The sequence below is a fragment of the Gallus gallus genome, chromosome 2, assembly GCF_016699485.2.
Source record: "Gallus gallus isolate bGalGal1 chromosome 2, bGalGal1.mat.broiler.GRCg7b, whole genome shotgun sequence".
In the NCBI taxonomy this organism is placed as follows: Eukaryota; Metazoa; Chordata; class Aves; order Galliformes; family Phasianidae; genus Gallus; species Gallus gallus.
This window is the reverse complement of record NC_052533.1, coordinates 98238180-98252944: the sequence shown is the minus strand read 5'-3', so window position 1 is coordinate 98252944 and position 14765 is coordinate 98238180. Positions and strand designations below refer to the sequence as shown.

The 14765-nt window shown below is 38.2% G+C and overlaps 1 protein-coding gene across 3 annotated transcripts in view; it reads left to right on the top strand.

Moving 5' to 3' along the window:
• ANKRD12 (ankyrin repeat domain 12) overlaps window positions 1-14765 on the top strand; it is a 62835-nt gene that overhangs the window by 14174 nt on the left and 33896 nt on the right. For all 3 annotated transcript variants that reach the window (XR_005855194.2, XM_015282496.4, XM_040687773.2), the window contains exons 2-3: window positions 5533-5669; window positions 13488-13635. Coding sequence is in view for 2 of the 3 variants with exons in the window: in XM_015282496.4 (XP_015137982.3) it covers window positions 5583-5669; window positions 13488-13635 (235 nt within the window). In the remaining variant the exon portion in view is untranslated. The remainder of the gene's footprint in view (window positions 1-5532; window positions 5670-13487; window positions 13636-14765) is intronic.

The following is a 14765-nucleotide window of genomic DNA, read 5'->3' as shown; positions in this document are numbered from 1 at the left end:
TATCTATATCAGTGCCTTTGGGTGAATCAGGAACGTACTTGTAGAGTAACTATCTTCAGTGTTTCTCCTTGCTGAAGTTCAGCTTTCTCTGTGGAGTAGCTTTGGTGCTTCATTTCTCCTGGCCGAAGCTAAACTGAGAGATGCATTCAGGAATGTGCTGAATGAGCTTCAGCCTTTGAAGTGTGTTCAGTACACGGGATTGCACTAGGCCTAGTCCAGAGCAAAACTGCTACGTGTGGCAAATGTTGAATTTTTGCTACTCTACAGATCTGCTCTTGAAATGTAGCGCTTCTCGGTAATGTAGTTGTAGCCTCAGCTGTCATTTTTCTAAGTCCAATTTTAGCAAAACATTCTGGTCTACTCCTGTCAAATATTTATAGCAGGAATTTTGTACAGTTGATTCACTGTTTCCCAGTCTGGAGTAAATCCTTACTGGAAGAGAGGTGGTTTGGTTTTTGTTTTTCTTTCCTTTCTGCAGATAAGTGAAGGGAGTTGCAGAAGAGTAAAGGCACCTTATGGTAGCTTCCTTGTTTTTTTTAAATGCACATGCATTGTAGAGCTCAAGGATAGATGTAATGTCTTGGAAATTAACCCTTCTGCTCTTAATGTTACAGAAGTTCAATCTTGTGCCCCTCTGCTTTGCTATAATGGTAGTCAGCTGGCCTTCAAGATAACTGTACATCAGGGCTATCAAAGAAAATCTCCCCTAAACCTTGTGTAAGTTTTGTTCTATGTGTTATGGAGAAGACATACTTTGAATAATTAAGCAAGTGATGCTTAATTTCTTCCAGATTTATGTCTTGTGGTTGATTAACTGGGAGCATGCAAATCCCAACTGAAACTCTCTGCTGTGACTGGGGCAGAGAGAGCAGCAGCTTAAACAGGTCATTTCATGTGGATTTTTGTTGTATGCAGTATGGTGTGAAGTTCATGTTGGAACAGTCCCTCGGGGAAAACAGTGACAGTTTATCATTATTATTTGCTGATGGCCACCTTTTTCCATGAAATTTCCAAGTCCTTGAAGTCCTTGTAAACTTTTCCCTGCTGTCAGATTTATGCAAAGCCATCTATGAGTTTGAAAGCCGTTGAATTACCATATAGACGCAGCTCAATCACATGGGCCTCAGTTTCTCAGGAAACTGAGCTGAGGGTAAGAAACTCTTCAAAGCTTTTGAGCAACAGCAGCAGCTCTGTTGGAGTACTGCATGCATTCCTTGTTTCTCACGTGTGAAGGCATGCCCTTTCCCTAGTGCTACGTGTAAGCTTATACAGAGCTAATATAGTAACTTGTAGGTATTAGGGATTTAATGGAACTTCAGTTTTCTGTAGCTGGCTATCTGAAAATCTTTTTTAGGTCAAATAATCCTAGATAATCTGTAGATCTGTTAAAATGCCTATCTTTGGTACTTGAATGAGAAAAAATAGGGATTTTTTTTAGCTTACTTTAGGTGGAAAACAATTGAGAGAAAAATTTAATGCAGTATTACAAGTAAGAGGATGTTGACGGTGGATAATAAATGGACTGGAAAGACATCTAGTCATAAAGACCAAGCAGTCAGAGTATCTGATTTTGTTATATGCAGGAAAGTTTATTTAGCAGGAGGCAGTTCCTATGTTTCATTGGAAGCATGAAAAGGATCCGTTTGTTGGAGGAAAAGCACAGTTGTGCCTATCTGACCAAGTGTTGGAACTGCTTGTTTTGACGGTGTTGTGACAAAGAAGAATAATTTGGATGTAAAGAATGTAACTTTTGCATGTAGGGTTCTGATGGTTTGAAATAAGCCATTGAGACTTCCTTGCTGAACCAGTAATTGCATTAAGAAACATAACCTGAAGGAAGCCCAAAGCAGGCAGTTCTAGGTTTCCCTAGAAAAACCTGCTGATGTTCTACATTTTCACTTTGAATGCAAATATGACTGCATTCTGAACATGAGTTAAAATGACACTATTTAAAAACAAAACAAATTAAAAAAAAAAAAAAAAAGAGGGAAAAAAAGCCAGCAGAAAAAACCCCTGTGTAGCAAGACTTGAAAGGACACATAGGGATGTCATGTCTTTCATGAAGGTGGAGCTCTTACTCAGCTCATGTGGTTCAGCCCCTACTGTGAGACAGCCTTGTAAGAGGGATGGAGCCAAGCTTGTGCTAGTAAGTGTTACTAAGCTCATGAAGTTGGGCTTCTCACTGTCAGAACCAGAAGGGTATAGGGAAGGGCATTTCAAGTCAGGAAGGAAGGATAGTCAAAGCAGGAATGGAGGTAGCTTGAGGGAGTCAAGTAGTAGGTGTAAAGGAAGGAAAGAAAATGCAATGGAGGGGAGGCAGAATGTGCAGTCAGAAATGCTGGATTAATATCACAGTTTTTACATATTGAAAAGTTTGAAGGTAGTTGTAGTCATTATGATAGATCAAAATATTTACAGGAAGGAGGCCCTTTTGTTACATTATCAAAATGAATGACAGTTTCAGTTTATGAGCAGTACTGTTACTGAAAGGATTTTTTTTAAATTTTATTATCAAAGTGGTTACTGAAACAGTGATCTTTGGAGGTTTTGCGACTGAAGGTTAGGATTTGAGAGGCTAACTGAGCAAAAGCATATTTCTAGCACATGTTTTCTTTGTAAGCCCAACAAAACAGCAAAAATATTTGCTGTTAATGGTAGTACTGTGGGTACTGGGTAACCAGCAGTCACTATCAGTGAGGGTACTAACGCACTGCATGCTGTAGGATTAAGAAATGCTTTTTGTGAAATTCAAGAAGTTAATTTTAGAGTACTGTCCACTGACTCGATAACCTTTTTTCTTCCTGCAACTGTTTGGGAAAAAAAAACACAGCAAAGAAAATGAAAGGCAAGGAAGTGTGCTTTAATTAATAATTCTTTTAATAATCGTCTTTGCCAGTAGTGCTGCATACTGACACTAAAGTAAATGAGGAGAGACACTACTGTTTGTTGTGTCTTGGGTAGGAGTAGAGTAGTAGGAATATCACAGTGTTTTTTTTGTTTTTTTTTTTATATTGACATAGTCATAGACTCATAGGATGGGTCAGAAGGGACCTTTAAGCTCACCTAGTTCCAACCCCCTGCTATAGGCAGGGACACCTCCCTCTAGACCAGGTTGCTCAGAGTGCCATCCAGCCTGACCTTCAATGCTTCCAGGGAGGGGGCATCCACAACCTCAGTGGGCAACCTGTTTCAGTGTCTCACCACCCCCATAGTAAAGAATTTCTTCCTAATATCTAGTCTAAATGTACCCTCTTCCATTTTAAAGCCATTTCCCCTTGTCCCATTGCTACCTGCCCGTATAAAATGTCTCTCCCCAGCCTTCCCTTACTGTGAGGTCAAGATTCAGGTTATTGTAGGTGTGAGTTTAATTAGAAACTCTTCCTGTTTTTTATAAGCTTGTGGTTAATATTAAAAGAAGATACTCAAGTGTGGAGAAAGGAAGGAAAGGAGCAGACTTTATTTAGCGTGGCACTTACAGTTTTCTAACTTTTTGGATTGGGCATTTTGAACTTTTCTTCCTCTCCTGTTATGAAAGAATAAGGAAGATGATACTTTGTAGTGTACATCGTATTCATCTTAACCAAGCATTTTGCAAGATAATTTCACGTGCGTTTAGGTCTTTTGGAGGGAGTGGAAGGGTAGAAATTTGTTCAAATCTGAAAGTTTTGAGTGTCAGGTCTAGCACTAAAGAGAATATACCCGTTAGTTACCTGCATCAAACCATAATAGCAGCCCTGGTCCTATTACAGCAGCAAATTCTCTTCATGATGTTCCCCAAAATCTTAGCTATAAAGCAACAATAAAACATCACACCTGAAACAGAGCCTCGCTGACATTAGCAAAACAATTACTGCAAGGCTCAGTAAGACTGTGATCCTCTAAATATTTGTAGCGTGATACGTCAGCTCCAAGCTCGGGGTGTTTCATGGGTCTTTTTAAAATGAAGTCAAATGCAGTTTTAATTTTCACATGACCTTTTCCTCTTGGCACTCTTACAAGTGCAAGTCAGACGAATGAGTTCAGCAAATGACTTTGTTGGGGTTTTTGGTCATGACACTGTTCTTGCTGTAGGACATATTTTTTTTCTTAGATCTCTTGGTTTTCACCCGGAGCTGGAATTGGCTTTTGAGTCTTAGCTAAGTCACAAATCTTACTGCAGTTTGGGATTTATGAGGAGTAGTCCATAGTGGCTTAGCAACGCGCTTGACTCTTAACAAGCCTGAACAGAGTGAAAGAATCAACAGCACACCTCCAGAGAGTTGGAATGAGTGCTCGTAAGCTTCTCCAAGTCAGATGAGAGTTCTTGATACACATTTCTTTAGGTTAAACTCCTAACGTTATTTGCCAGGTTCTCTTTAGCCTTTTACATAGGTGGTGAGGTGAGTTTGCCCTGCTTATTCCCAGCCCATTGTAGCTCATGCCTTGGCAATTGCCCTAACCAGAGAACATGAAGAGAAGTGTTAGACCTCTTTTCTTTCTTTGCAATTCAGAATGTATGGTGTTTGCAGTTTTTCTCTTCATCTGGCCTCTCTTATAGTGCTTCATGGCTTGTGCAGTGGAAATTCTAGTGTGCTGACAGGGTATTTTGGCCCTTCGGCTTATCATAGCTTTTTTTCTTTGTATTAAGATCTTTGTGTCTCTTAAAAAGATAATAAATGATGCCAGAAAGCACTGGACTGGATATTGCTGGCAGTGTTGTAAGTGAAAAGCAGTTTTCAGCTATGTTCTTGACATAAGTTTTTGGGACAACTTGACTTTCCTGTCAGGTTTCAAAAGTGCTTAGCTTGTCTTGAAGCAGAAAAGTATAACAGCACGTAACAGAGAAAGTTCAGAATTCCATTATGTGACACTTGGTGTGATACAGAGCTGAAATACTGCAGAGCTCTTAGTTACGTATGCATGTACCTATAATGATGGATTATGTAATTAATGTGTTAGACAGTGGAAATTAAAGTTTCTACTTCCAGAAAGCATTTTTAATCATTTTTAACACTGTAACATCCTTAAACATTTAACATATTTTTCTTCTGATATATCTCTTGTTCCAGTAGAGGGGATAGTACATCACCAAGATGGGCCACCTTTCTAAAATATTATAGATAGGCAATATTTCAGTTTCCTGGACTAGAAAGATAAGCTTTTGTTGACTGTTTGGCCAGAAATTATTTTATGTGTTCTGCTAGTCTTATTGCCTATAAAACAAAGTGGCACATTGAACTGCAAGAAGAGGTCAAATACCTGAAAGCTTTAAGTCTGTCAGAAACATAGGTTAGAAGGATGAGGCTCTTCAGCATCTAGCTTTGTGGCTTTCTGATGCTACCGTCTCCACCAGTAGCTATGTTTCTGGTTTTGGTTTTCACTCTAAGGTGGGAGCTGTTGATGAGCAGGGTACTTGGACTCAGATATGACTATTAGTCTAGTTTTTTGGAATAGTATTGGACCCTGCTACCGTTTGCAGTAACATTTTTCCTGGTATGACATTGTAATTTATATCATGTTGGTTCTAATGGTTGTTTTCTGTTTTTTTTCCAGACACACAATGAACCCACTGATACAAGATACAGCTAGTAAACACCTATAAAATGCCCAAATCTGGATCTACAAAAACAGCTCAAATAGAAAATTCTGACAGTGATAGCACCATGGTGGAAAAACCAGCTGCAAGAAAGGTAATGGAATTATATTCATGCCCGTTTAAGTTTGGTGAAATACAAAGAACATGTATTGTATCAGAGCTTTTCCTGCTGTAATGAAAGAATAACTACTTATTTATATTCTGATTTATTGAACGCAGAGAAAAAAAATGTAATGCAGTTTTTTACATGCCTTCATGCTTAAATTTGTGAAGAGAATGTATGCCTTTTGTTGCAGCTTGCGACTTAGTTCAAAGGAGGCTGGATATGTTTTTTTAATGCAAGTTAATGCACAGTTTCCCTACCTCCTATCAGATGAAGTCTTCATACACTCACAGGAACAAGGATTCATATCTAATTTAAATTTGCAATGCTTTACTCTGTAACGAACACATCAAACGTTTTTGAAGGGTTGTGACAGTGCAGACCAAAAAGCAAACAGGTGTCTTAGATTCCTTTGTCACACAGGAACTTGTTCCCTCTGCTGGGAGGATTTGAAAGCCAAATGCTGTGGAAGGGTTAAGAGTAACACCTGTACAAGTGAGTTTGTGTTAAAAACCGTACAGTCCATTTTTGATGGAAAATGAAAGGATATGTGAGGTCTGGTAACACTAGTGCAAATAGTTTGTTCACAAAATGTGAAGTATCCTATCACTTTGTAACTTCTAGAGGCATGTTGCAAATAACTCAGTTCCTGCTATAGTTTAGCTCTAATGTATAACAAAAGATACAGTTGCCAATACAAAACATTATTCTAAGATGTATATTGTCCAGTGGAGACAATCCATTTGTCTCCAAAGCGATGTTTAAAGCTATGTTTATAAAAGGAGAATGTGTCTGTATTCATACTTACTATTATGTTGAAGTCCATCTTTCATGTAAGAACATTTGATGAGTGCGTATAAGATGGGGAGATGAAAAAATGGGAAAAGATTAGAAGGTCCAGTATGTGCTTCAAAATGTTTGTCTTCCAAAAAGATTTGTACAGAGCATTAGACTTCTTAGTCTCTTCTCAGTTTGTTTTATGGGTCCCAGTAAAGTGAGGCAAGGGCAGGCATTTCTGCGAGCTGTGATAAATTACTCAGATGAAGAGGAAGACTGCGGAGTAAAATGCAGAAAGGAAATCGGCTTACTGGAAAATGGGTGGAATAAAAATATTTATTTATATTTAATATGTTAAAATGTTTATTTATTCTCTTCTTGTTCTTGTTTGGCATATGGTCAAGTTAACTGAAATGCTGGGAAATTTAACACTTGGAAGAAGAAGGGAATTTCTGGGGCTAAAACCAGGAAGAATAGAAAGGCTACTGAAGTCAAATCTAGTGATAGTGTTGTCTTTTCATTTACTTTCTTGTAAGAAAGATGCATTTTGGTAAGCTCTTAGTTTTTATTAGTTAAATAATCTAATAAAAGTATTTTCTGGCATAATATAATATGAAATATTTCTGAAAAAACAAAAACCTTCTGACACCCCTGAAGATCTTGAAGGTACAAGTAACAACTGCAATCGCTGGAAGAACAACTTTCTTCCAAGCTTTGTGAGTTTAAGAGCAAAAAAAAAAGTCTATAACAGGTTACAATGAGTTTTCATCTTTTCACTTTCATCTAAGCAAAAATAGAGGGTTTTCTAAATTTTCTAAATTTCCTTTTTCGGTATTCTTTTGCTAAATATAATGTTTGAAAAGCTTGGAATGCATTTGCTTATAAAAATGTATAGAAATATACATATTCATATTTTTATAGTGCATATTGCATTTTTTTCTCCATGAGCTCTGAATTTTGCATACAGACAGCTCTGCAGTCTGAGTTAAAAATGGATCAGTTGGTCAAAATGAGTTTACTTCTCAGGCCCCTTTTCCTCTTCTGTGCTCTGCGTCTGACTCTCACCTCATCTCCCTCACGAGTGTTACTATAGTGGAAAGATGATGCCAGTGTCCTGAAGTGGCCATTGAATCTGCAGCCACTGCCAAAGGAGCTGCCTTAACAGTGATGCTTGCTACCAGTTCAGTATTTGCTGATTGCCTTGGGACTGTCCTCCGCAGGAATCTCCTGCCTCTGATCCCCATACACTGTTCCTTTTCTGCTACTAACAGTAGCAGTACACATCTGCTGGATCATTTAACCTCCATATCCCATCAACTCTGTAAAACATAGGTAAGCTTCTGAAACACAGGTATATTTTGGCAAAAGAGAACTATGCATAAGTAAGAGTCCTTTTGAATGAAGTTGATAATTTTTCTGGGGGTTGGAAAGATGAACACGATGTCCTTTATTTGTCAGCAGGTAGCGGAGGTGGAAATATGGCCAATTTTTATTTGTTTTAGAAAAGAATAAAGTAACATTCTATCTTCAGTAGTCATATAAACTCCTTTCGTTGTCACTTTGGTTGTGATGAAAGGTTTGTCCTTAGTAAAAAGGAAAGGTGTGTTGTTAAAGACTACAGTACATGAGTTAGAAACATGTGCAAGTGTGCTGGGTTCAGATTCTACATTCTTCAGTAGTTGAGATTAATTTTCTAAGAAATGCTGCTTTCACTGGCTGGTCTGATTCCCATCTATCTCCTCCTGGGCTTTAACCAAGAATATGGCTATGGAAACATAATGTTGGACTAATTACACTGATACCAAAAAGTATACTGCTTGTATTTTTACATTCAGTGGTGCTTATTATCCATCTTGGAACACTGTGTAGTATGAGATGAGCAAAATGTAGGATTTGGCTTGGGGTTGTATGATATAATACTACAACTAAGAACACATAACACTGAAAATGTGAGATGTTAAGTAAAATTACACAAATTTGTGTTGCAGTTAACGTCCCTGGGTTCACATTTTTAGCATAATAAATGCAGTTTGGTTGCTTCATCTTTATTTTGAGAAAAATTGAATGTATGGCAAAGATACTAAATAGTCACTTAACGGTCACACGTGCTGTTTAACACATGAATAGACAATTGGCAGAAGTATTTAGCTGGCACTAGAATAATCTGCAGATTTTCCCTTGTATTAGGGGAAAAAAAAATAGACAAAATATTGCCAAAATGTGATCTTTTAGATTCAGCCTTTTATGTTATTTGATAACACTGAAATTTGTGTTTGAACCAGAGAAAATCATGAAGACAAATCTATATTGTACGAAAGTATCTTGATTAATCTGAACAATTTGTTGTCTGTCCAGTATTCTTAGTGCTGTGTGACTAATGGATGACCATTTGCACTGCCGTGAGGGATGCCACTATCCAGTATGTGTATTAAAGGACCCTGAGGTCTTCAACATTCAGATGATCACAGTGGTCCTTAATACAGGGGGGAAAAAAAGCATTCTAACTACTTGTCACATAGCTTTGGCTTTTTTTTCTTTAAGTTTTTATAGAGCAGCGCAATCAAGCTACTTCTGCACTTTGGCATTTAAATGTCTTTTTATTTGCTTCTGTGTCCAATTATACATGTTTGTTATTGGTGCAGAAATATCTCTGAGCTACTTCTGGAGCTTAATCTCAGTGACTGTGAATGAACAGAAGATAGGTAGTTCAATTATGGATGTTCTCTTATATGCCAATAGATGCACTGTGGGCAAAGGAGTCCTGATGTGGAATTATTTTCACACACAATGGTGCATCTCTAAAATGAGCAGTAATGCTAAATGACACCATTCCCTGCAAAACTGTTATGGAATACCATTAGTTGAACCCACAAAGATTGAGTCCAACTCCTGGCTCCACACAGTCCACTCAAAATTCAAACCCTGTGTTTGAGAGTACTGTCCGGATGCTCCTTGAACTCCAACACTCGGGGCTGTGCCCGCAGCCCTGGGCAGCCCGTTCCATGCCCACCACCCTCTGGTGCAGCCCCTGTCCCTAACCCCCAGCTGCCCCTCTCCTGACACAGCTCCATGCCGTTCCCTCGGGCCCTGTCGCTGTCACACAGAGCAGAGCTCAGCGCTGCCCCTCCGCTCCCTGTGAGGAGCTGCAGCCGCCATCAGGCCTCCCCTCAGCTCCTCTGCTCTGTGCTGAGCACGCCCAGGGACCTAAACTGTTCCACTTATCTGTTGAACTCTAGACCCTTCACTGTCACTGTAGCCCACCTCTGGATGCTCTTGAATGGTTTTATGCCCTTCTTATATAGTGGGCCAAACCCACACCCAGTGCTGGAGGTGGGATTGCACAGAGCAGAGCAGACAACCCCTCCTCTCACCTGGGGGCTGTGCTGGGCCTGGTGCAGCCCAGGCTGTGGGTGGCCCTTCTGGCTGCCAGGGCACACTGCTGGTTCAGATCCGAGTTGCTGTCAGCCATAACCCCCAGATCCCTTTCTGTGGGGCTGCCCTCCTGCCTCTTGTCCCCAGGCTGTACATTTTTGAGGGTTGCCCCCATCCCATGTGCAGCACACAGCACTTGCTCTTGTTCAGCTTCATGCAGTTGGTGATTGCTCAGCCATCCCATTTGTCAGGATCTCTCTGCAACGTCTCTTTGCCCTTGAGGGAATCAACAGCTCCTCCCAGTTTAGTGTCATCCACAGACTTAGTATATCTTCAAGTTCTGCATCCAAGTAATTGATGAAAACATTAAAGAGTACTGGGCCTAAAACGGAGCCCTGCAGAACCCCACCAGTGACTGCCCACCAGCATGATGTAACCTCATCTACTATAACTTTTTGAGCCTGACCCATCTGCCAACTGCTCACCCATTGTATTATATTTTTGACTTGCTGTATGCTGGCTTTCTTTTCCAGGAAGATACTGTGAGAAACGCTATTGAAAGGTTTGTTGAAATTCAAAAAATTACATTAGATGACTTCCCTTAGTCAACTAGGTGTGTAACCTTGTCATGCAAGGAGATTAAATTTGTTAAACAGGACTTTCCCCTTGTGAACCCATGTTGGCTGTGACTAACTTCTCTAAGTAAAAGCTGTAATGGCCAAAAGATATGGTATAAATGTATTCCAATGGTTAGTATATTAAGACAAAAGAAAAATGCTTTTAGGATTTGTTTTTCCTTTCACAGCTGATAAAATGTTTAGCTTTTATTGGCTGTGAAGTTAGCTTAGCTCCTGAACAGAGGAATGTACTAAAGTTTTTGTTGTTACAAGACTTAATCTTTAATACTTGTCCAGTGAAAGTTGATAGTATGCTTACTATGCTGTTCTAACAAGCAGTACATCGCTTTGTGAATTAGCTATATTTTCAGGTCTTTTCAGAGCTTAAAAAAGTAATTGAGTAACATCCACATTAATAAAAAAAAAGCTTATATCAAATATGCTTTGGGGTATGTGGATTTCTGTTTTGATTGCTTGTCTTGGGAGCTTAAAAGAAAAACCAGCTAGAGTGTGTTCAGCAGGCATACCATTCAGTGTTTGCATGAGATATTTTATAAAGGTGAAAGCATAAGGAAACTTTATCTGAATTTGTACTTCAGAACTTAAATGGCTGAAAATCTGGAAGTAAATAGTAGATCTGTGGTTCAAAGCAGAAAAACATTGTTTTGTGAGAAGTAAATCTCATCTTAGAAGACTCCAACAGTATTTGTTCCCAGAATCATTTTAATACCATGCAGAACATGCTTCAGTATGTAATTATCTTTGATAGATGAAAAGAAACACTTTCTCCTGAGGCTTAGTACATCTGCTGGTTTACAGATTATATGGGACTCTGTTGTCTCCTTTCGTGTATTGTCACTGATTGTAGATGTACCAGAAAATAGAGCTGGAATAGGATATCAAGAGATTGTACTGATTGCTGTTAGCCTTCTGAGACTGTTTCTGTTAAACAGAGTACAGATGTCCTCTTGATATCATGCTAGTATGGTTTTGCTAACACCAAAAATTCTTCTTGCTGCTACACCTTCCAGTGAGGCATGCATTAAATGTTGAGACGTGCAGCTCTAGTTCATCCATTTGCCCCAGAGCAGAATAAGCTGTGCTTGATTCTTGACAAATCTTGGCCAGACCTTTTCTGTAAAGCCTTAACTGGTGGAAATTTCACAGTCTCGTTGGGCAGTTTGTTCTGATACTTAATTATGCTGACTGATGTGGAGTTAGATGCTAAGTGGAAGGATAAATAACCTTTCCTTGTCTCTTGTTGCAGTCTAAAACCATTAAATGTTCTTTAGGTGTTGCGAACGTGGAGAATGTACAATGCTTTTCTTTTTGGAGCAATAGTTTATGTATCTCAACATTATTCTATTTTTATTCCATATTTTATTTGGTTAGTGGTTTTCTGACTGTCCTTAGAAAATCCACAAATGTTCTAAATCACAGGTAGAAAAGATATAAGCTTTTTGTTATAGTTATATTTCATGGATCACCTGAAACTAATTAATAGATTTGTTCTGGCTGAATTTTGTACCTTGCTTGAATGCTGCTGAAGAGATGTCCGTGCTGTTACAGGACCAGAAGTAGGTGAAACAGTGAATGCTCACTCTTTAAGCCGAAGAGCATGTTCTAACCCACAGCACTTCCTACTTCTTCTTGCCTTTCTTTACTGGAAGTTTAATCCAAGAAGCTGTTAAGAACTAATTTTAATGTGCAGTCTTGTGATTGTATAGTAAATTACTTTTAACAGTTTGTGTAACCTTTTTTTCAATCTTATTCCTTTTGTTTTGCACTTAGACTATTATTCAAATTAGACCACTTTTCATATCTGCTAGTTATTTTATTATTCATTTGCTAATTCTCTTTTCTTCTCTCTCTTGCCCAGTTGTGTGGGTTGGAAAGTCAGCCACTGGTTATTACTGTCATTCTCAGAGGCCCTTTAGTCCGTTAAGTAGTCTTTATTACTTGTACGTATTCACTGCCAAACTTCTATTGGATGCTCACTTATTACCTGGGGTTGCTTCTGGTTTTCTCTAATCAGAGAAGGAGCAGCCTTTTGTTTTTCACAGATTGTCAAGTAGAGATATGTTCCTTTTCCACCTATAGAAGATTAATCTGCTATTGTTTTTACTCAATCGTCTGTTGACCAATAGAGCTATGGTGTTGTTGTAGTTGATATTGCTAATAATGTGTTTCTGCAGTACGTGGTGAAGAGAAAATGCTATGTCTCTGTGTTGTCTCTTGATTAGTATGCAAAAACATTGGGCTTTGCAGAGGTTTCTCTCAAGCAGTTGTCTCACTAACTTGCTGGTTTTCCTCGTAGTTCAACCTCCTAGATGTTGAAATATTTGAAGTTGCTGTTGTGCCCATCCTGTTTTTCTCATAAAGTATGTTTTATAAGACCAAAATCCCAGAGTTCTGCATCAAAACATTCCAAATAACTTGTACCTATTTTTTTTTCTGAATTTGATACCAGTTAAATACTTTTTTCATAGGTTTTCTACAGTCTTAGTAAATTTTGTTTCAAAAGTTGATACGCTATACTATTATCCTTGTTGAAATGGAGAGCTTTGTATAGGGATGAATTTGGGGATGGGGTGGAGGCAGGGGAAGGCACTTAAAGGTTTTTGTTATTGTATTACAGTTCACAGTCTGAATTGAAGTGTGAGCTTTTAAGGTGTTTTTAATGTAATTACTGTAGTCGGAGAAGCAAACTGGGGTGGTCATTGAAGACTGTAAGACTTAGCAAACTCTTATCCAGTTTGTATTGTTCCTTTGCATTTAATCAAGGCTCTAATAATGAACAGCAGTTCTACAGTGATGTATCTGGAAATGCGTATAACACAAAAGATTCTCACTTGAAAAAGAAAGAATTGTTATGGACTATTTTAGTAAAATTACTTTAAAAGGTTTTGAAAAGAGCTACTGTGTAATACACACACTCACATACACGCATGCTTCTCACATAGCATTCTTTGCAGTCTGCATGCATTATGAGACTATTCTGGTATATGCAAAAATTACTTAGTATACTTTTTATTTACATTAGAGCAAGGACAAGATTGCATCCTACAGCAAATCTCCAAAAGTGGATAGGAGTGATGTGGGGAAGGAGATGAAAGAAAAGTCTTCCATGAAACGTAAACTTCCTTTTACTATTAGTCCATCCAGAAATGAAGATCGCAATTCAGACACAGGTAGAACCTTTTTATTTCTTTGACTAATTATTTGTTGGTAAAATACATCTTAACTGTGTATTATGTTTTTACAGTGTTTTTTTTTTTTTTTTTTTTCCTTTAGAAAAGATTAGTAAGTATAAGTGTTGCTTCTGATTGTTGCATCTCTGTCTGCTAAGTTTTCCTATCAGGTATTACCAAGAGCTTGTGTGCTAGTGTAGTTTATCTACATTTTCCAGTTCTTTCCTAACCTCATTCTTATGTTACTATTGTAGTCATAAATCTTTCATTGTCATCTCTGTAAGTCCATTTGCTTAAGCATGTAAACAGATAAAAATATAATGCAAGTGCCTTCATTTGAAGCCTTCTGTAGCATTTTTTGGGAAAGGGAGAGTGGGAAAGATGGGGAGATGCTCTGCGTCCTCTGTGTAAAAGAAGTTGCTAAGTTTATGGAATTAACTGAACTACCTATGGAGAACGAACTTTTCTTTCAGTTTAATCTCCTTTGATCTGTTCAGGATAATAATTCTGCACAGGCTAATAGTTTTTCTTTACTTTCCTGTATATTCTATCAGAATGGATTTCAGGACTTGAAAGTATGGCTCTTTTCTAGTTAAGATGGAAGAATCTGGGTGTTGTAATTCCAAGAGTACAGTTACCTCTTAGGTTAGGTAACTGGACATATGCCACAGTCCAGCAAGAATTCCTTTGCCAGCAAGACAATAATCATGCCCTCTTGTACGGCCACCAGACGCTATGTTCTCATAGGTTCAGTACTACAGTTTCTCATACAGTGCTTGTTATAAAATTTTTATTGTCTTTAGAAAAGGTAGTTCTGTTAACATGCTTAGAATTAAATGCAAGGTAGAAATGTACTGATGCACATGCTTAAGTTTTGTCTAGGATTGATTTCATGCCGATGGTTTGGTTCTTAGATGTTACATACATATCTCTGTTAAAGAAAATAGGCTATGAAATCCAAATTTAAAATAGCTGCATTATAGGACAGTACTTCTGGATTTAGACTTCAGTTTTTAGTGTATTTATAGAATTCTGAAGTATTATTCTCTTCCTAATACCACTTCATTCTGAAATGACCATATTGAATTTACAAGTACACTCCCAGAATTTGATTTATTGAGTTTATTGCT